Source organism: Microplitis mediator, chromosome 10 (genome assembly GCF_029852145.1).
Source record: "Microplitis mediator isolate UGA2020A chromosome 10, iyMicMedi2.1, whole genome shotgun sequence".
NCBI lineage: Eukaryota > Metazoa > Arthropoda > Insecta > Hymenoptera > Braconidae > Microplitis > Microplitis mediator.
Window position 1 is genome coordinate 15,351,210 of NC_079978.1, and position 23,123 is coordinate 15,374,332.

General features: G+C 36.4%; 1 protein-coding gene across 1 annotated transcript; it reads right to left on the minus strand.

Annotated features, from left to right (window-relative positions):
• Positions 1-22,043: 22,043 nt before the first annotated feature.
• Positions 22,044-22,904, minus strand: LOC130676360 (uncharacterized). The gene has a single exon (XM_057482514.1). It carries the CDS (start codon positions 22,902-22,904, stop codon positions 22,044-22,046), a length of 861 nt encoding a protein of 286 aa, XP_057338497.1.
• Between the last annotated feature and the right edge of the window lie 219 nt (positions 22,905-23,123).

Sequence of the window (23,123 nt, forward strand, 5' to 3'; positions counted from 1 at the left end):
TCTTTTTGGATCGAGTTGCACGAGTATCCCAAGTTGGTGGCACAGTAGGTCACACGGAGCGATGACTGGTCCCCAAAATTGGGTCCTGATATTTGAAAAGAAAGGGCAGCGCGTGAGAAAATGCTCTACGCTTTCATTTTCCTGCAGATGATATAGTGAGCAAGTATTACGTGGGTGCAGTTTGTGCGTATGTCTATCAATCGTAATATGGCAGGAGTATAAATTAGATAGTCTAAGCTGGATTAGTGGCTTGATAAGGTACAAAGGCATGTTATTGAAGTGCGGCACTTTAAAAAGTGGAGAAGGCAAAATTAACTGACACGCAGAAGATTGTCTGTAGCGTTCAGCGTCAATGTTTCGTAAATGATTGTCGAATTTAGTTAAAATTCCCTTCTTGGCTTTCCAATGGTTGGTGTCTAGGTTATTCAAAAGCTTAGATTCCTGAATGGAGCTCAAAATATCGCTTAGTTGTTGTACCCAATTATGTCTACTTGAGTTAAAGGTTGTCCTGAGCGCATGGAGACGAAGAAAACAGATCTTGGGTAGTCTGGAATCATCCATTTCCAGCATTTTTATAACCCAGTTGATTGCACCCTTGAGGACCACTACGGAGATGTGTTGAATGTTTAGCTCAGTCCTAAGAGCATAGCTGAGAGTGCAGGCAGGTAGCGAAAAGAGTCTCTTGTAAAACTTTAGATGCGTGGACTCAGGTCGATCTAAGATATAAGGTCTAAGGCCCCATAGGTGAGCGAGATAAAGCAACATACTTCTGGACATGCTATTGTAACTTGGACTTTGCCTGGCCAAGAGTCCGCCTTAAGTTTGGCTAATATACTCAGTACCGCGCTGGTGGCCATTTTAGACTCATTGATGGCTTGGAAAGCTGCAACATCTCCCTGAAGAGAGGTATTGAAGGTGACCCCCAGATAAGTAAAAGAGGGAACGAGATCAATTGGCTTGCTTTTGAAAAGGAATGATTTCTTTTTCTTGCCGGCTCTCCCACTGGAACTTACTCGTAAAATTTTTGTCTTGGATACATTGACGGTTAATTCCTTTAGCTCACAGTAGGATTCCAGGGCAACGAGCAGCTGCTTCAAGATTATAGGAGTGCGAGCAAGCATCGCTAGATCATTCGCGTATTTCAGAGATAATAGGTCCTTGGAAGCACTAAGATTAAGTCCTTCTAGATTGTTGCCTTTAAGGAAGTCGATTAAGTCTGCTATATAAAGGATGAAAAGCAAAGGGCTTAGAATTTCCCCTTGAAGAACTCCTACGGTAATGTCGACTGGCGCGAATAAGTTATTGGTAATCTTAAACTGCATTTTGGCGGAGTCATATAGACTCTTCAAGATGTTAATTATTTTAGCACTCAGGCCCAAGTGAAAAAGCTTGCACCATAGTCTATCATGTGGGATACTGTCAAAGGCTCGTTGGAAGTCTACAAATAATATATATGCGGGCACACCCTGGAAACGTACAGCCATTTGTAGGGCAGCGAGTCGGCAAAATACATTGTCAGCGCATCCTTTACCGGGACAAAATCCAGATTGTTTCTCAGGGATCAATTTGTTATCGGAAGCCCATTTTTGTATCCTGGTGCAAGTGATCTGGGTAAATATTTTTACCGCACAATTGATAAGCGCGATGCCCCGATAGTTGTTAGGATCGCTGGGGTCACTTTTTTGTACAGCATTGTCATTAACATACTGGACCAATCCGAAGGTATCTCTTCAGTCCTAAGAATCTTATTAAATAATGCTAAGAAGTACCAGGTCCAGTTGCCAGGGAGCTCTTTGAAGAATTCATAGCCAGTACCGTCTACGCCAGAGGCCTTGCCAGTTTTGCATCTTTTAAGGCTTGCTAGGAGTTCCTCCATGGTGATTTCGCCATCCAAAGTTGAGTGCAGGGGACCAGAAAAAGATGGGAGAGCAGGTAGCCTGGGAGGATACACTGATTCGAAGAATTGTTCCCAAGATTGGGGTGGGATGACGTTGCGGCGGTACGAGAAACTACGAACCGAGTTAACTACGGCCCGAAACTCGAAAGTGTTTTTAATTGAGGCAAATTTACTATGGATGAGTTCTACATGTTTCAACTTTTTCGCTTTGATGCAGGCAAGATACTCCTTTTTAATAGAGTAATATTCTTTCCAGAGAGGATCCTCGGAAGGTAGGACTTTGCATGTTTTCAATAGGCTCTTAGTTTCAGATTTCAAGCTGGCACAGTGACTGTCAAACCAAGGCTTTCTGTAATGATGTCTCTTATCTGTCTTTCTAACCATGTTGGAAGCAAAAGCTCCGTTGAGTATAGCTGAGCGTAGACCTCCGTAAATATAACCAAGAGCTTCAGTATTAAAATCAGCAGCGACTAGTGGAGAGCATAATAGGTGATTTCTATATTGTTCGGCAAGATGAGGTCACCAGCGTAGTACGGGCTGAGAAGCAGAGGACTCATGTACCTCGAGAGGTAGTTTTGAGGGCAGTATAAGTTCAACCGAAACTGACAAGTGGTCGAAATTGGTAATCAGAGTGTTGACCCTCATATCCTCCACCAGCTTGACACCTAAAAGGTTTACCAAGATAAGATCAGGGGTGCTCTTGCCGATATTACTTAAAAACATAAATCCTTCTGGAGAGTCAGATAGAGTTCTGCCGTTGAGCACGACGAAGCCGAGTTGTTGCATATGATTGAGTAAGGTGAGCCCCTGTTTGTTGGTATTATGATCTAAGGATGATCTGGTTTCAAATAGAGTAGTTGAGTCGTATAGGTAGGAGTCAAAAGTTCCCAAATTACCCACCCTGACGTTGAAATCACCTCCGATAATAACGAAATCATACGTTTGAGAAGCCTGCACCTGGTCTAAGTTTTGTTGCAGTAGGACCAACGAGGAGGCCGAATCTGCCTCGGGCTTGAAATAGACCGAGACAATGACTATGTAACGTTCATTTGTGCAGAGAAGAGAAATAATCCATTCATTGGATTTCGCTAGACACTTGCAGTTATACTCGTCCTTAATTAAAACAAGAAGACTCCCGCTTGCTCTGCCTGGGGTGCCAGGAACTTTAAAAGCTGGAACCGAGAAATTGTGCCAATTGTTCAAACCGAGGATGTAAGGTTCTTTGTTGTGAATCCAGGTTTCGGAGATGCCTATAAATGCCGAGTCAAAGAGCTTAACGAAGTCAGATAAATTAGCAGGGCCGTAAGCGTTCCAAAAAGAGAGTATAAGCCTATCTGAGCCGGGAATTCTTTTTTTAATATATCTTGCATAAGAGAGGAATTCCTGTCATTTGGAGAAGTGAGGGCGTAAGTTGAAGTGTTATTGGACGGACGACTTGAGATTGGGCTTTCCTTTTTGCGCTTAGTAGGTGACAGGGAATTATTGTTAAGATTAAATGAGTATGGCGTACCATCAACAATGATTTTATCCTGTCTAACCTTCACATTTTTCCCCTCAGCTTTTAATCTTCTGCCCTCGTCCCTTAGTTTTTTGGCTATTTTTTCCTCCGAGGGAGTAAGGTCATTGTCAATGTGTACTTGAACCTTTAAATCCTTTTTTATCCTCATGATGGTGGCTTTACTCGAATGGTTGTTAAGAGAGACTTTAATTCTGTCACCTGGTTTACCAATACGTTCAGCATTGAGAATACAGTTTTTGAGATTAAAATTTTCCTCTAGGAATTTGCTTGTTTTCGAAAAGGTATCCTCGTTGTCGTTGATAAGACCCCGAATGACGATGTTGTTGCGACGAATGTGCCTTTCAATTTTGTCAATACTGGAGTTGACTATTTTATCCTCAAGAATCGATGCAGCAGCAGCGGGAGCATTAGGTAATATATTTTCTGTGCAGTGAGCGTTAGAGGAGGATTCTAAATTGGTTATGCGAGATTGAATGGCATCAAGTTCGGCACGGATCGCATCATTTTTTTGGAGAAAGAGGCTTTAACCTCATCGAGTTTGGCGTTGTGCATGGCGTTTGAATCCCCAATTTTCTGTGCCAAGTCGTTATTCATTTCCTCAAAGTACAATCTGTCCTTTTTGCGCCAAGTTTCCATATTACTTAGAAGTAGAGCCATGGGATCCCAACTTACAGGCGCAGCCGGAAATGATGTAGTTCCTGTTTGAGAGACTGAGTTATTACCTGAAACAGATTTATTTGGACTATTCATAATAGGTGGAGAGGAGGAAGAGCGACTTAGCTTTTGCGGTGGTGAAGTTTTCCTTGGAGCTTGGGTGTCAGCCAACGATTCTCTTGATCTTTTAAGCGAGGCTTTTTTGAAGAGTTCCAGTAAAGATAAAGTTGAAGTAGAGGACAGTCTGGGTAAACGCTCAAAATTGCGTGGCCGACCTTTGGACTTAGTTGTTCCCTTTTCCGATACGTGAGGACTCAAAGTTTTGGTCTTGAAGCAGTTAAAATCTGAGGCTTCTGGATTTAGGTTTGAATTTAAATGCGAATTCTTCTCGACAGGAGGGACCAGACTTACAGCGACCTCTGGGACCGATAATTGTACCTGCGTTGGAGTGACTGATACTGAGATGTCGTTGCAATCTTCTGCTGGCCCCGAAGCCTCAGACGTAATAACAATAGTAACTCCTTACATAACCTTTTCGGATCCGACGCTGACTATTATTAAAAGGATAGCACGAAAACTAGAGCACGGCAAAAACTGATTATTATATGCAGAGAAAGCCTCCGAAATGAGGATTACAACGATGTAACACAGTATTTTTAATGCCTGGGATGTCAAAAGCTCAACACTAAAGTGGATACTCAAAACAAAAACACGTTAGCAGCACAGTAGCGCCAATAATGAACTCCATAGAATATAAATATATAGATAATTCAAGTATTAAATAATGTTAATAATAATAATATGAGCAATGTTGATCCTATTCTTGCCTGTCTGTTTTATAATTATGATTATTAATTACTAAACTATCTATTTTACATTTTTCAAATTTGATCACAGGATTTGAAATCGTTTCCATTACATCCTGCATTTCATTATCACTGATAGGCTGATCAGTTAGTTTTTTCTTGAATCGCTTAGATGGTGTTCGTGTAATAAAGTTCAATTTCCTTACAGCATAATTTTCAAGCGATCGATCTAAAATTTCTACAACTGTTCGGTTGTAACTCATCAACTTTACGCGGACCATGGAGAAGCATCCTACCACATTAACTTCGCGCGGACCTCAGATCCGAGTCTTTCTCCCACCTCACTACCCGACTTCTCATTGGCCAGTTCTTAAGTTTTCCCTTTCTCCTCGACTCCGAGACTTCTCATTAGAGCGCAGATAACGACGCCTCCCACTCCGCGGAGAACTTTCTCGAACCCGGCTCTCGGGTATAAAATAAGGGACGCTCAGAGCGGCAGCGCATTAGTTCTTGATCAGTCTGACTGGTAAGAATACTACTGCAGATAGCGCGCTAGGCTATTACGAAACAACTCACCATAAACTACTCAATTGCGCAAGCTTGATCAGGCTCCAAATCACTCTCAACACAAATCAGTTCTTTTAAGAACTCTCCGTCAAATTGACTAGCACTTGTCAGCGCTAGCCAACCAGACCTCCGGATCTTGTAAGAAAACTTCTCGTTAAGAACTCTCCGTTAAGTTGACTAGCACTTCTCAGCGCTAGCCAACTAGACCTCCGGGTCTTGTAAGAAAGCTTCTCGTCCATTACTAGCTCTTTTCAGGGCTAGTATACGATCAACAAATGGTTCTTCTCAGCACCTCTCATCTGCAGACAACATAACCAACTCAAACGGTCTTTCTCAAGACGAAATCGGCCTTTCTCAAGGCCACCACATAATTTATACGTACGAATTTACTTCAATACAGAGCAATCTACCGGCAGACTACTCGTCTGAACAACAACACTATCTGCTATTACAGGATTAGAACGTAAATTTTATTCAACATCATTACTTGAAGCAGTAGCAGAATTTAATAAGTTATGAGTAGGTTGAACTTGGACTTGAGAAATATTTCCACATGATTGCTGCTCTAAGTCAACTTTATGGGGTAGAATTACTGGGTTACAACTTACAGTTGGAGTTGATGATTTCTTCAAATCAATAATTTTTTTGAAAACTCTCCTTTTGTTTTCCAGTGAATTCTCTATATAGCCCTCTGCAACCGTACTCGATCTCCATCCACCATGAGTTTTGATTGTCGTAAGACTAGCTCCGGAATTTGCTAACAATGATGCTGATGTTCGGCGAAAGCTGTGTCCAGTGTACCGTTCTGGAGTCGGTAAATTTAAAAACAATGCGATATTTTTGGGTATTTCACTTATTTTATTTTTACCTATTACCTGGCGGATACAGTTTCTGCGATGGTATTGGAAGAAAAACCTGTCAGTATTAGCATCACTTGGTCTCAATTTTATATACTGATGAACTTTGCTATAAAAGTTAGCTCCAATGACAAATGATCTCAGACAATAATTTTTAGTGTCTCTTATTGTAATGACGTATTACGAGTTAGTATCTTCAACATCAGCTGTCGTCAATTTACAAATTTCAGCAGTTCTTAATGCACCAGATACACCAAATATGGCAATGACCTAATAAATTAGAAATGTCTATGTATAAATTTTTGTAAGTAATGAAATTATTGTAAATTTATATATATATATATATATATATATATATATATATATATATATATATATATATATATATATATATATATATATATATATATATATATATATATATATATATTGTGACGTTACATTGCCGAGGGGATGGAGTTTGGGGTTGGAGTACGTGTAAGTCGGTGTGATAGCGAGAGAAAAAGTGAGTATGTGTGTCGAGTTGAGGGTATTTGATAATGAGTTGAGGATATGGGGTATAAATGTGTATGGTAAGTTAAGTGTGCGATAGAGTACGTGTAGTGTACGGAGTATGTTTTTGGAGCGACTGTGTGATGGAGCGTGGATTTAACGGGAGATGTCTAGCTGTGTCGCGGATAGTGGCCAAGATAACGTGCCTCCCGACCAGTGATGACGACTAGGCCCAGGCTTAGCCCTCGGGGTTGACGTGGTGATCACGGAGGTGCGACTGAGATGTCGCCGCCCCTTTGTGGTGGTACCCGGAGTTAGCTGGGGTACGTGCACTGTTATTGGGGGGATGGCAGGCCTCGTTTGCGATGCTCGAGGAAGCCAACAATTCGCTAAGGGAAAGGGAGATTATCGTGAAACAGTTGTGTGAGTACCGTTGAGGAAAAAAGTTGAGACCTGGCGTCGCTCGTGTACGAGTCCACTCAGTAGTCGAATTTGGAGTTTTAGAGTAAGCGGTAGTGAGTCGGAGAGTCGCCACGGTGGACCTCGACCGCCACCCTAGACTTTTCGTCGTTTTGGAGCCTGTAGCCCGGCGTATGGTGCTCTTGGAGCCGTCTGTCGCATTAATTAATTATCGTGAATTATCGCATTATTTATTTATATTTTATTTTGTATCTTATCTAGTAGTGTATAAAGTTTGTGATTCGTCGCCGTCGAGAGGTTCCCGATGTCTTGCCCAGGTACTTATTTGCGTGATAGACCGAGAGTATTGGACCGCGGGTCTTTTGGGCCCTCCGCGTCGTTCTCGCCTCATCTTTATTGTAATTTTATTTAGTTTTCTTTCACTATTTTATGACTTTTATATTATTTAATTAATTGGCTTCTTTCACAATGAAAGAACCGCGACCCTCTCTCCACAATCTAGCATACTGAGCGCACCAGGACATGCCGCTACCACCGGTCATGTCTCTCATCTCCAAAGGGTATAGTTCTTAGGTTTTAATTTACGTGTACGTTTAGACCGGTTGCCGATACCGGGTTAACAAAAGTCGGCTGGCGCCCGTCAGGATCTGGAGGAGATGAGAGGGGTGATTGGTGGGCGAAGTGTAACGTAGCCCAATTTCATGTAATTTGAGTTTTGAGTTTTTGGAGTAAATTTATTGAGTACAGAATTTTTGAGTAGTTATTGAGTTTAATTGAGTATAAGAAAATATTACGTTACAATATATATGTATATATCATATTAATTAATTTACCTTTGTAGCTAAATATACATTATCTGAAGCAACATCTATAAGATTGTTCATTTCATCCAGTGAAAAAACTTGTGATTTCTTGGGTTGGAATCCTTTAGATTTATTTTTCATGAATTGTTTGAGACGTTGGTATTGATGAATGTGTATTCCATGATTTAGATTCATGACTGTCTTCAACATTGACCAACGACTCCAAAGAGTTGATGGCTTATATTTTTTTGACAACTCGTTAAAATAAACGAGAAATACCTCCTCTCCAAACGACGTGATTTTTATGATTTCCATCCACTTAATAAATTCTTGATAGCACAATTTATATTTTGCATTAGATTTTGCTGGCAACAAATTTTCAATAATATCGTCTGCTTCACTTTCAATATTTTTTACAATTTCTTCAACTATTTCACTATCCATCGATTCGTCAAAGGAAGACATTTTTTAAATTTACTTAATTAAACATTTGTGATGGGTAGTTAACGTTAAAGTGAAATCACTAAATTATCAATTATAATTTAGTGAAAATTTTGTTTAAATAAATTAAATGTGAATATTAATGGTTGTAAGGATGATATTTCATTTATTTTTATTTCTTTTTTATTGAAAAAAAAAAGTTGACATTCACGTTTATTTTGTTAATTAGTTTTTACCGGGTTAATTTTTTATTTTGTTTTTAATAACATAAATATTCATCGAATGAAAATAAAAAAAAAATGAAGCTCAACCTTTTTTCTTGAATCTAAATTTTTTAATTTAATTCATATCTATTTTTATCGAACTTTCGGTCCTGGTATGATAAAAAATCGGATACTAACCATAGGAAAAAAGTATGACATCCTGACCCGCGTTTTTTTTACCTTCGCCTTCGGCTCGGGTGACAATGTAACGTGGGTCGGAATGTCATACTTTCTTTCTTTGGTCAGTAATACACTATTTTTAAATCATTATTTCCTGACAATCTGGTGAAAAAAAAATTTTTCAAAACTATTTAATTAATCTATTGGTTTATAAAAAATTCATAAACAAATGATATGAAAAAATTTGAAAAGTAATCATATAACGCCTAACAAGAATATGAAATCAGTAATAGCTTAAAATTAAAAAAAAATTATTTAACATACATTATTTTAATTTTTAATTTATTTGTTAGTTCAAAAATTAATAATTAATGAAATAAAAATATTTCATAAACTTTCATAACGTCATCTTGTTGAGTATATTTATCAAAAGGGCTCCGAGGAACAAAATATTTATAGATTAATGATTTAAACTTTTATGACAACACAAACCCATAAAAAGAAAGTTGATTAACAATTGAAAAACTTTTTGGAAAATGGTGATACAACTTATATTACCGTGGAATCATATTCTTTAAAGTGTCTAGATGACACCAGAATTTTTTCAAATTTTTTAATTAATATTTGATTGCATAAAGAAATTATTAAAGAACTACGCTTACTAGAGTGGCGGCGCGCACATGCCAAAACTGTTGCGCAAAAGCTGATTTTCAACGTTAAATTAAAATTATAAATATTAGGGCTCCAATTCGGGAGTCGAGAATTTTTATACTAAAATTTTCTGCTCTTTCAAAAACTTTTTTAATATATGAGCTATCATTTATACTTTTTGAGATTTTGCCAAAAAGCTGGACGGCTAATTTTTTTAACGGTTTTTTGTTAATAACAATTGTAATTTTATTTTTCCAAAAAAAATCCGAAAAACGTCTTTCTCGTGACGCCATTCCGGATCGTTTACTACTAAGCCTTTTTAGTGCCTATTTAGACAGTTGATCTGAAGGAGCAAACTCCAATCGTTCGTCGTAGCTGACACACACACTTTTTTCTTGAAGTCTCGAATTAGTTATTCGCCACGGTGGGCAAATAAACGGTTCGACACTTCTTAGAATCATAAATACACTAATGCAAAAAATTAAAGGAGCCGAAAAATTTTAAAAATTTTTTAGTGATTTTTGGAAGGCTGTAACTTGGTGAAAAATGATCGTATCGAGATTTTAAAAAAAGCATTTTACAGCTTGAAATCTCTAGCTTTGGTGCATTTTTTTCAAAATTTTTTAAAAGATCCGGTTATTGCGCAAACATGAAAAATACCGTGAGACAAAAAATTTCTAAATTTTTTTTTTTTTTCCGAAGAGCCCATGGACCGCGAAAAAATTCTTTCAACTAAACGAATGCATAGTTCGTTTAGCAAATTTATTCATCTTCAATTTAGTTTTTTGTTTAACCTCGTAGGACGAATTGTCGCAGAGATATCAGCCTTCAAACAGAAAATGATCCTTTTGGCTTTGATCATCGATATTTCAGGTACCAATGATTGCACAGAAAGTCGAAGGGCGGCGGTGAAAACTCGAATAAATTCCCTAAAAGACCCTGTCATCATTTTTTGAAAAAAAAAATTTTTTTTTATTTTTAACATCCATTAGAAGTAAGTACAAAAAATGACTTTTTTTTTGGTTTTTTAGTAAATCAACCGCTACTCTGCAAATATCGATAAAAAAAATAATGTTGCCAGGGACTTTTTTAACTTAGTGTACCCCCAAGACCCCTGTAAATTTTTAAATTGACCTATCGAACCGTTTTTTAGGAATCATCGATCAAAGTTTAGCTAAACAATTAAAGGAGCAAGTTTTGTTCCTTTAATTGTGCAATCATAATCAAAATTTTTTTTCTTTCGACTTTTCTCAAATTTTTGCGTTGGTGACTCAGCATATGCAAAGAAATGACAAAAAAAATAAAAAATCTCCAAAAAATGTCAAAAAAAAAAAATTTAGAACACAAAAAATAGTTTCAATTTTTTTTTTCTTAGATTTTTTTTGACATTTTTTATTTTTTTTGTCATTTCTTTGCATTTGCTGAGCCACCAACGCAAAAATTTGAGAAAAGTCGAAAGAAAAAAATTTTGATTATGATGAGTATCATGATTGATGATGAGTAGCGGTTGATTTACTGAAAAACCGAAAAAAGTCATTTTCTTGTACTTACTTCTAATGAATGTTAAAAATAAAAAAAAAACTGGGCGTCAGTTGACCCTGCGGGCCAGCCCCAAACTTTCCCGCTGTTTTCGAGCTCACGGAGCTTGAAAACATCACTGTGAATATATTTTCGAGCTCTTCGAGCTCGAAAATGCTATTACATAGAATCATTTCTTTATGAGCTTTTCCAGCTCGAACAAGTTACGTTTTATGCTAGAGTTTGAAAAGTTAAGAATCGAAAATCATCAATGAAGAAGCGGCTTTAAAATTTTCATTCTCGATTGTGTTCTCTGAAATAAATGTATTGAGGCAGAAAACAATGTCAGTGATCAAATTCAAGATTTTAATGAGTTTTGACTTAGGTCAGAGCAATAATAAATGGAAAATCCGAGGCAAACATTAAAGACTGGGTTTTTTCAATTTTTTGCTGACAATATGTTTAAAACTAAAGAACAAGTTATATGACATTATCTGATGATCGAAAGAGACTATAAAGAGAAAGAGTTGGTATGATTTCAGACACATGTTAGCACATTATATTTTGATTTATCCTGAAAAAATAACATAATGTGACGAGGTGATATTGGAGCCTCGGTCTTTTCTTGAAACCCGGTAACGAACATGATTAACTAACCGACGTCGCGACAACCAAGATGCATCAACGCCTGTACGACTCCTGGTCGTACAAGCTCTGCGCAGTTCCCCATCACTTGGTGGTGGGCGAAACCTGCTGAAATTCCCTGGAGGCGCAATGCTCCACCTCAGAAGACCCTAAGTCGACCCACTGGAACAGACTTTGGTCCAGTGCCCTGCAGTCCACCTTGCAGGGACATACGCGGCTGGCTCATTATTCAAACGAGGCCAGTTTAGCTTATGTGGCGCCATCTCTGAGGGGGAAAACTCAACGTTTGATATTCGATCTTTATTCGAGCGACTGAGTGTGGTTTCGCTCCATTGTTACAGCTATTAAAACACGGATGGGCCCTAGCAATTCCCTAGCAGTCTGAGGTTGGTCAACCATAGAAGAAAAGCACTATAGGACCTTTTTGGAGGGAAGTCACTCTTGGTTGACGCGTCACGTAGTGCAGTCGCGTCTTTCGTTTTTTATCACTGCCAAAATTGTTTTTTTTGTTCTATTATTTATTCTGTTTTGTCTATTTGAGTCATAATTTATAAATTGGAAAGTTGTTTGACGCTCAATGCGAGTGGTTTATTAAATATTTATTTCATTTAATAAAAACAGTTATTAGTACTTTTATAAAGTTGTGTTATAAATCAAGACGTTTTTCCCATCCATTAGTGAAATAAGGCTAATATTAAGTTCTACACAGTCAATCCCGTGAAACGACGCCGACGCCTTGCAGCACGGACTTGGGTCTAGCCCGCAACACCAAGTAAGTCTACCTTAATTCACTGCTCAAGATACTCGCCTTATTTGTCCTGGGTAAGCCAATTTGACTGCCCGGGTAAATCGTTATTGAGAGTTAGACGATCGCGACACGATAAGATACACGCTACGTAGAAAATAGCGTGTGTCGCGATCAGATAATAGACGGGTACCTGTCCTCGTGGTCATCTACCTCGAGGAGGAGGCCACTCGTTTTAATAAAATGTTATTTTTTTAACTTTTCAGCGCTGATATCTTTTGAACTAATCAACCGATTTTGACGTTTAAGGTGGCAATCGGCACGTTTTCATGAATTCTAGAGCTGATTAAATTTTGAACACACACACACACACACACACACACACACACACACACACACATACACTCGGACATCATTCTGAAAATAGTAAGAATAGCTTCCTAGGACCTCAAAACGTCGACATCTGATGAAAACTCGACTTTCGAAAATCGGGGTGAAAACAATAACTTCCCAATTTTTCGAAAATCGTCGATTTTCTTAGCGGGAAGTTAAAAATTTTTTTTTCAAAAAATGATGACAGGGTCTTTTAGGGAATTTATTTAAGTTTTTACCGCCGCCCTTCAACTTTCTGTGCGATCATTGGTACCTGAAATATCGATGATCAAAGCCAAAAGGCTCATTTTCTGTTTAAAGGCTGATATCTTTGCGACAAATCGTCCTACGAGGTTGACAAAAAACACAAATTGAAGATGAATTAATTTGCTAAACAAACTATGCATTCGTTCAGTTGAACGAATTTTTTCGCGGTCCGTGGGCTCTTCGGAAAAAAAAAAGTTTAGAAATTTTTTGTCTCGCGGCATTTTTCATGTTTGCGCAATAACCGGAGCTTTTAAAAAATTTTGAAAAAATGCACCAAAACTAGAGATTTCAAGCTGTAAAATGCTTTTTTTAAAATCTCGATACGATCATTTTTCACCAAGTTACAGCCTTTCAAAAATCACTAAAAAATTTATCAAATTTTTCTGCTCCTTTAATTTTTTGCATCAATGTAAATTAATAAATCGTTACTTTGTTGGTGATTATTTTTTTTCACCGCCAACAATGTAACGGAAATCTGTTGCAATAAGAGTGCCGCCGTGGCTCGCCGATAGTCTAATTAGATGACGATGCATGGGACCCGGGCCACGACGATTCTCTCATAGGAAACCTAAGATGCAACGTTAACATTTTGATAATGTATTATACCAAGGAGCGACAGAATCAAGGCATTCGATTACAACATCTGGTAGAGCCAAGAACTACACAAACCTGCTGGCTTGATCCTGTCACTCGGACTTCAAGGCAAAATATATATCCGTATTCTATTAAAAATACACTCTCCTCATTTCAACTTTGGGCGCTGCTACTGACAGCCTAAGCACTTCCTTTCCGAATCCCAAAATTCATGCCGAGAAGCCGAAGGTCAGGTAAAAGGCCCAATTACACCGAATCATTCGAACGATCCACAAGGATCTCGGTCGCTGAGTTCACAGACTGTCTGAATTGTGGGTTGTTGCCGAGGAAGTCCTCCTCGATCCGGTGACGTTGGTGATTGCAAAACCGGTTAACGAGTTACTAAGGGTATCGGGTATCGCGTTAAGTAAAGTTCGTAAGCCGTCGAGCTCTTGTGTTGTTGGGCCGTAGGGCTCTGGTGGTGTGATCCAACAGCTGGAGTCACCCGCTCTCACAGAGGAACCGGGCCTTCAAGGATCGTCTTGTTCAGAGGAGGCATCGAGGGAGAACCTGCCTTCTGGACTGGCATCAGCGAGGGTTGGCAGTTCCGGTGAACGTTTCATCCGTCTATCCACCTAGTTTAAGCATTCCGTTCCACGACCCTTGTAACGAGTACTATTCTGAGGCTTATTTCAAGGCCACCGACTGCAACGCATACGCACTGGCGGAGGAGAAGAAGTAACGTAGGAAAGGAATTATTTGGGCCGACTTATGGGGCCCATAATCTCCACCATGGTAAGTCAAAAACTTTTTTTTGCATAAAATAAAAAAAAGGTCAACAACTGACGCACCTGGGGTCTATCGACACCCTAACGACGTCAACCTGGTAAATTTAAAAATATTTTGTCCCATTAATGGAAAAGCCAGAATGTAACACACTCCAAAAGTTTTAGCTCATCGACTTTCTCTTCCAGATTTTTAAGAAGTAGTGCAATAGCAGATCCAACTGCAGTGATTGTCGTTTCCACGCATTCCTAAATTTTCACAAAATGCTGGTCTCTTTTCTTGGTTACTTCTGCCAGAGCTCCCATGATCTCCAAATTTATTTCAGGAGGTTCAGTATATAGCTCTCCTTATCGCGAATACATTTTAAGGAAACTCTTTTTTCTTTCATCAGAAAGACCATCTTTCATCCAAGTCTTCCAGGGTTTTCTATTTCTGCGTGAAGCTCAATTGAATTGTCCAACTTAGCATTAGGATCCTCTCCCAAAATTTCTAGTATCTCCGAGCCTAGTGACGATCTATCCTCGTGGGATTCTTCAGGTTACACTTTGATTAGAGAAACAACCGGGATTTCAAGTGCTTCGTCAAGCGAAGTATCCTGCTCTCTATTTTTATTGAATGTTAATTGCTCGTCAGATTCATGATCTATAAAAATCAAAGAAAAATTTTGACGTAAATGAAACTCTTTACACGTATTGTGAAGGTTATAGTCACTATTTATGCAATAGGTTACTACGCTTGTTTATGACTTTTTTTCAAGGAAAAAACAGTCAGAAAAAAAGTTTGGATTGAACTTGATGTATTTGCTCCTTGACTTATTGTCTAGTTGCCTTCGTTAGGCTTGCGTTAGTTGGATTGATAAGATACAAAACGGATATAAATATAAATGCTTTTTTTTTCATATTGAAAAAATTAACGAATTTTTTTATTTTTTGGATTTGCTTACTGCATTATTAGTTGCAAGATTCTTACCTGGAGTTAAATCTTTCGATTATCCTCCCGGACTTAATTACTTGTCTGTCTAGCAAGTGACTCGACACTTTTTGTTAGGTTATCCTGTTGCGTGTGCATATTTTGCCATTTTTTATCTTCCTCGCGTTTACGTTTTCGATCACTTGACCTGGATCGTGAACGTTATCTTTTCTTGTCCTTCAACAGTGTTTTTTCTTTTTTTCAAATTTATTTAAATAACAATTTTTTAATAAGCTGTTATATTCTCGATGCTGTTGTTTGGACAAAACGAAACTATATGAGATAAGTAGGTAGTACAGAGCACCACTGACGAAGGTGGCAGCACTGAGAATTTTAAAAGTTTAAACTCTGAAAGGTGGATTCGGACATAGCTCATGCTACTACATCTGTAATCATCGAGAACAAGACGTCGTAGCATAATCATTCCGGCTCTCAAGTTAATACTAAATCGTTTCTATATTACTTAATGTACTTTCCTGATTGTGTATTGCACATTTTAAAAAGATTCATATAATTAGAATATCCGCTCAGAGAAAAATGAAGTTAATTCAACAATTATATAACAGTTATACAACGCTTGAAACGTATCCATAAAATTTCGCGAACAATCAATTAATTACAATGATATGTATCGAAACATAGCTTTTGTGACCATTCGATAGTGAAACTGACTAATTTTAAGTAATTTAGGCTAATAATGAAATTGTTAAATAATCTACAAACTTCTTAAAAACTTTAGAATTTTTTAGAAAACTTTTAAGTTCATATATATTTCGCTTTTCTATGATCGATTACGAATTATTTCTAATTTTTTTTTGTTGTCATTTGAAAATCTTCTAAAATGTATGTTTTTTTTTTTTTTTTTTTTTTTTAAATCTTTTAACAAATTTGCACAATAGTGTACTGTGCTCGAAAATCCATCAGGCGTACGCAGTCTTAAATTAATTTGAAAATCGTTACTACTGTAATCGGTGAATAAATCCTCTAATACATCTTTTCTCATGTCATTTTGTTGCTTTGTCTGATGATCCGTGAATACATCGGGATTTATCAAAATTTCTAAAATGTTCAGTCTTGTATAATTTTTGACGTCAATATTCTGGAATTCGGCATTTATGTTCTAGCTTATGATGAACGCCCAAGCGCATACGTACGCTCTACAATTTACTGCGTCATTCTGTTGTGGAATATCTCTTGTAGCATAAAATTTCCACTGATTGATTTGAAATTCTGAATTATTCGAATCAGTTATTGTTTGTATGAGCGGAATTATAGTTTTACAGATTACCTCCACTTCATCAGCAACATCTTCTTCAGCTTCTGCTTCTCTTTTGCGTCTTTTTGTTGATTTCATTCTCATTAAATCAAGATACACCATAATTTTGTTTTTAAGATCACCAACCATCAGAGTCCAATGAGAATGATTTCTTACGTTAAGAGGTAGTAGCCAGCAGTCATTGTCTATTAGGTTATTTTTTTATTATCAAGTTTAATGACTCCGGCTTATTTTTGATTCAATTAACTGGCCATTAATAATGTCTCCAAAAATATCATTCTTTTTCCGTTTAAAACGTCTTCATCCACTTGTATTGCAAGAAAAGCATTCAAAATGTTGTCGTCAGTTAAATTATTATTTTTAAGAGTATTGAAGCTGTCTTTTTTCAATTGGGAACCCCTTAACTGTGTGGTTAATCTTAATATCTGCAGTTTTCACGGTTGTTTTTCTTTTGACGATACTGACATTTTTTATGTCTTCTAATTCAAACTCGCCATTTATTGCCGTAGGCTCATTATTTTCATAATTATCATCATCAACTTCTCTAGCATTATTAATTTCTTCTGTACAAATATCACTTCCACCGTTTTATTTCAATGTCAGATGCTCATCAACATCTTTACGTTATTGATTATTTTGTTTTGTCTTAAATATATAAATTTGTTTTAGCTTTTTTTGAATCCGAAAATTCGTGAGCTCTTAATCCTTCACGATTTTGTGAATTTGACGTGTTTTAGTATCTGAATTAAGGTTCATTTATTAGGATAAGTTTTTTTCTTTTTACTTCGGATTTCTGTCTATAAGTCGTCAATGATACAGTTCTCTCTACTACCAGCCCTTCTAACAACTCGCCCTGTCACTGAATGAATCGTGGCGCTGGCATGTTAGTTTCACAGTCATTAATATTATTTTTAATTTTTTTATGTCAATTTTCGATGGAACTCGTACCGTCTCGTGAACTCCTAAATTTATTAATAACAATCGCCGACCACACTGGATAGTTAGGAACCATAAATTCAATATATATAGTTCAATTTCGGGAAATAATCTTTCGTTCCGGAACTATAATTCTTTTTATATTTTTCCAAATTATTATTATATATTTTAATGTGAATCATTAAAATATAGGTGAATTATCAAAGCCCTCATAGTGAACTGTTTCGATTTCATAATCTATTTGGCATTCATCTTCACAGAACGTATGATTACTCTCAATGTCATCTATCAGTTCATTTAATTTTTCCATGCTATGTGGTACAGCTAAAACAATTACAAATTTATAAAAAAACCTTCCAAGTTTTTTCAATGGTATCACAATACATTAAAGCAGAAATCATCAGTAATGTAATTTTGTGTTTTTTTTTTTTTGGTACAGAAAATTGTTTTTAATACATCCTGATATTGTTATGATCATATGTGATGAACACAAAAAAATGACTGTGAATTCTTCCACTTGAGGAACGTTGCAATATATACAATTAACATAATGTATTTTCAACATAGCATCAAAAGCATGCTGCACGGATTGTAACAACGTTAAGCTGAAATCTATCTCTATTTTATCAACATTGGGAGTTCTTGATGACAACAGTTGTAATGAATATGGAGATGTAATAAGAAGACACTTACAGACAGAACGGATTGTACAGTACTGATTAATTCTGCTACAGGAAATCGTCGGATTCGTTCTTACATCCCTGGTAAAATTAAAGTATAGTAGTACACAGTAGCGATTATATCTGAGGGTAAAGCAATAATTGAGCCTGTCAAATCAAATTAACAAAAAACTTGTACTCTGGGTATTAAAAGTCACGTAACGATTTAATTTATTTATTACTAATTAGTTTGTAAAAGTAAAAATTGAATTTAAGTTTAAATTTGAGTCGTTGCGCGGGCATTTCACTATCACATCAGCGTCGAGACAGCTGTCTGCTCGCAAATTGGTGCATGCGCGCAGCGCTTGTATGTGTGTGTACATTCGGGTGCGTCATTTCGGAGCAATATTTTTTTTTAAGTGCATGTGGAAAAAATCATAGCTCAACAAAAAAAAAAATTTTCCTATGCTAAGCCTAGGCCCAGTCGTCATCACTGGTCGGGAGGCACGTTATCTTGGCCACTATCCGCGACGCAGCTAGACATCTCCCGTTAAATCCACGCTCCATCACACAGACACTCCAAAACATACCCCATACACTACACGTACTCTATCACACACTTAACTATCCGTACACATTTATACCCCATATCCTCAACTCATTCTCTACTATACTCAACTCAACACACATACTCACGTTATCTCTCTATTGCACACAGACTTACACGTACTCCAACCCCAAACTCCATCCCCTCGGCAATGTAACGTCACCATATATATATATTAGAGTGTCTCAAAAAAATCGACTTTTTTTTTTTTCTTGAAGAACATTGAAAAATCGACAGAGTATCTCTAGACAAAGACCCTGTTAAAATATGAGACCTTAATATTAACATTTAAAGGTGGCGATTCACGATTTTCTATTTTCCATTTAAATAACATGGGAAAAAAAAAATTTTAATTTTGGAATTTTATACCTTGGCGATGGCTTATTGAACAGATAAGTTCAGGATATATTTTTGTAGGGAATTGAACGCTTTACAAAAAAAGTCTCTTATCATTTTTTGATAAATCCATCTGTTCAAAAGTTATTGGAGCTCGAAGTCAAGTTAGAGTAAATTTCGAGATCTTTTTACTTTTCCGGCGAAACTATCGGACTTATCATAAAATGTCATGAGATTTTTTTGTAGATAATTTTATTTCCTACAAATTATCATTGATAAATTTTTTTCAAATTCTGCATTGTTTTCTAGTTGTTTCCATTTTAATGCCAAGCTCTTAAAATCGATCAGAACACTACTTTTTTAGAAGCTTGGCATTAAAATGGAAATAACTAAAAAAAAATGCAGAATTTGAAAAAAATTTATCAATGATAATTTGTAGGAAATAAAATTGTCTACAAAAAAGATATCATGACATTTTATGATAAGTCCGATAGTTTCGCCGGAAAAGTAAAAAGATCTCGAAATTTACTCTAACTTGACTTCGAGCTCCAATAACTTTTGAACAGATGGATTTATCAAAAAATGATAAGAGACTTTTTTTGTAGAGCGTTCAATTCCCTACAAAAATATATCCTGAACTTATCAGTTCAATAAGCCATCGCCGAGGTATAAAATTCCAAAATTAAAATTTTTTTTTTCCCATGTTATTTAAATGGAAAATAGAAAATCGTGAATCGCCACCTTTAAATGTTAATATTAAGGTCTCATATTTTAACAGGGTCTTTGTCTAGAGATACTCTGTCGATTTTTCAATGTTCTTCAAGAAAAAAAAAAAAGTTGATTTTTTTGAGACACTCTAATATATATATATATATATATATATATATATATATATATATATATATATATATATATATATATATATATATATATATATATATATATATATATATATAATGTATATATTGGACTTACACATATAAGGCATTGTACATAAGAATATTGAAAATATTTTAGATACGGCCTAGTTGAAAAGTTTCAGGCACATTTCTTGCACCAGTAACCTGCGGCAGGTACTTACGCATGGCTTGCTCAAGATTTAATCAAGGTTGAAGGTCAATTTTGGGCCTAGAACAGATCTTAAGCAAACCATGCACAACTATTTTCAACTACAGTCTTCCTCCAGAATCGAGTTCTAATCTGGCGCGAATATCTTGTGCAAGGCTTGCACTTAGACTTGCTATTAAAATCTAGCCACAAGTATCTGCAGCAAGACATATACGTAAAAAAGATACTAGCACCTATCGACTTTGAGACCAGAATTGCTCAAGCCATGAATAAGCTTGTTACATGGGAATATACAATTAAATAATAATAAATATAAAAAGTTTGGAAAATCCAAAAGTGCACGACTCTTATTGCTCATTCGCAAAAAAAAAGAAAAATGGACGATAAAAGTTTCAAGCACAATTTTTTTTTCCTTTTTATTACACTAGAAATTCAAATTTCGCTCCAAAAAATAGTCAGATGTATTTTTTTGCGCCGGCGCGACTGGTGTGACAAAAGTATATGTAAAAAAAATATATAGATATACAAAATTAGTTAAGTTCTTTTTATTAATTATAATTAAACGGGGCTGAATTTGATGGCCATTTATGGCACACTTTTTCTTCAGCCCTAAAATAATCTTTTTAAAAAAAAGCGATCCAAATAATGGCTTTTTTCTCGAGTTTTTGTGCTTACGGGTTACGGACATTTTCTACTGCTAGACGGGAAATTTTTTTTTAACATTTTCAGGTTTTTTCAGTTAATTAATACATCAAATTGGTCTTTATAAGTAATAAAATTAATCCTTATTAAATTCTATAACTGATGATGTGTAACTTGGTTAAGATTAGTCGACTTACAAGATAAAAACAGTATCGAAAAAGATGAAACTGAATTTTTCAATCGTAAAGCACACTCTAATGCTTTGCATTAAGAGTTGTGCAATACCACAAATACAACAGAGGATAATTTTGGCTGTCAATTTTTTGGAAATAGAAATCGATAGTCATAGCCAGGAAAAATTAATTATTCACCACACCTGCACCGGTTTAAATTCCTGCTCTAATTAGAGGAAAGACAGTCATTCTTTACTTTAATGATGAGAAAACAAATGATAAAAATAAACGCACATGCCATTCTTTCCACAAATATAGGCAAAAATTTAAATTTGTAGGTGCAGATCTCAAAAAAAATCATCTATTAAATAACCGACTGTTAATTTTATTTACATTCAACAATTTATATTTTTCATTTGTAATCACAGGAAGCAATTAAACATTAATAGGTCTACCATAAAAATTTTTAGCTTACGACAACTGAACCATAACCAGGTCTACCACAAACAACTGTACCAGTTTCAAAAACTACCCGCGTAAATCTCGACCAATCAACAATATGGTACAGTTGTTGATTGGTTGAGATTTTCGCGGATAGTTTTTGAAACTGGTATAGTTGTTGTGTGGTACAGTTGCTTTTGGTAGGCCTGGTTATGATTCAGTTGTAAGGCAGAGATTGTGATGGTAGACCTATTAATGTGCCGGTATAACTGAATTATGTTATGAAGAAATAAATAATTTGAGACAATTCATAGTTTTTATTTTTTTTTATTGTGTCCTTCTTTTTTTTGCATCCATTATTAGTTTTACAAATTTGAATGCATTTTCATCAAAATATTTGTTATACATAGAAAAATTTAAATTAATAAATGTACGTGCCGTATTTTTGTCGAGATTTTTTAAATCAATGAGCTGTAGCACCATATTGTGCTGCAAAACTTTTTCTTTGCAAGCACTACCTCCAAGCATCTCCAAAAACAATTAAAAATCGACGTGGCTTTGACGTTTCTGATGTTGTATGATTGCTTTCATTGCTGCTGCTGATGCCGCTATTGTTGTTGTTGTTATTGTTGCTGTTGACGCTGTAATTGTTGCTGTAGTTGCTGCTGTTTTTATTGCTGCTACTGCTTCTGGTGCTACTACTCTTTTTGTTGCTAATTCCGCTATCGTGGCTGTTGTTTTTGTTGCTGGTGCTGGTGCTGTTGTTGTTGCTGTTGATGTTGTAATTGCTGCTGCTGGTGTTACTGCTGTTTTTGTTGCAGGTGCCGCTTTTATTGCCGTTGTTTTCGTTGCTGCTACTGTTGCTGGTGCTATTGTTGTTGTTATTGTTGTTGCTGTTGACGCGGTAATTGTTGCTGTTGATGCTGTAGTTGCTGCTGTTTTTATTGCTGCTACTGCTGTTTTTGTTACTGATTCCGCTATTGCTGCTGGTGTTTTTGGTGTGGCTGCTGCTTCTGGTGCTACTGCTGTTTTTGTTGCTGATTCCGATATTGTTGCTGTTGTTTTTGTTGCTGTTGCTGTTGTTGTTGTTGCTGTTGCTGTAATTGTTGCTGTAGTTGCTGCTGCTTTTATTGCTTCTGCTGCTTCTGGTGCTACTGCTGTTGTTGTAGTTTCTGCTGATTTTCTGCTTGTTGTTGGTTCTGTTGTTCGTTGCTGTTGTAATTTCTGCCGCTTATGTTGCCGTTGATGCTGCCGCTTTTGCCGTTGTTGCGGTTGATGCTGTTGTTGTTCATCATCGTCGTCATCGTTGGAGTTAGCGGTAAAATCTGCGATAAGGTTCTTCAGCTTTCCGATTTTTTGATTTCGATCAACAGATTCAGAATTTGTCAAAATTTTTCTCATATTCTGGAGCTATTGATCGAAATCATCATTTTGCGAAATGTTTTTTTGAGCCGCGAACTCTCGTTTCATCTTCTCAGCTAATTTTTGCGCACTCTCTAGTAGCGGCTGTGGATTTCTTTTCGGCTGGTTTTTTAGATGCTGCAATAAATATTACAATTTTTATTAATCGAATTAAATTAAATTTATTCAATAATTCAATAATTATTATTGATAAGTTGT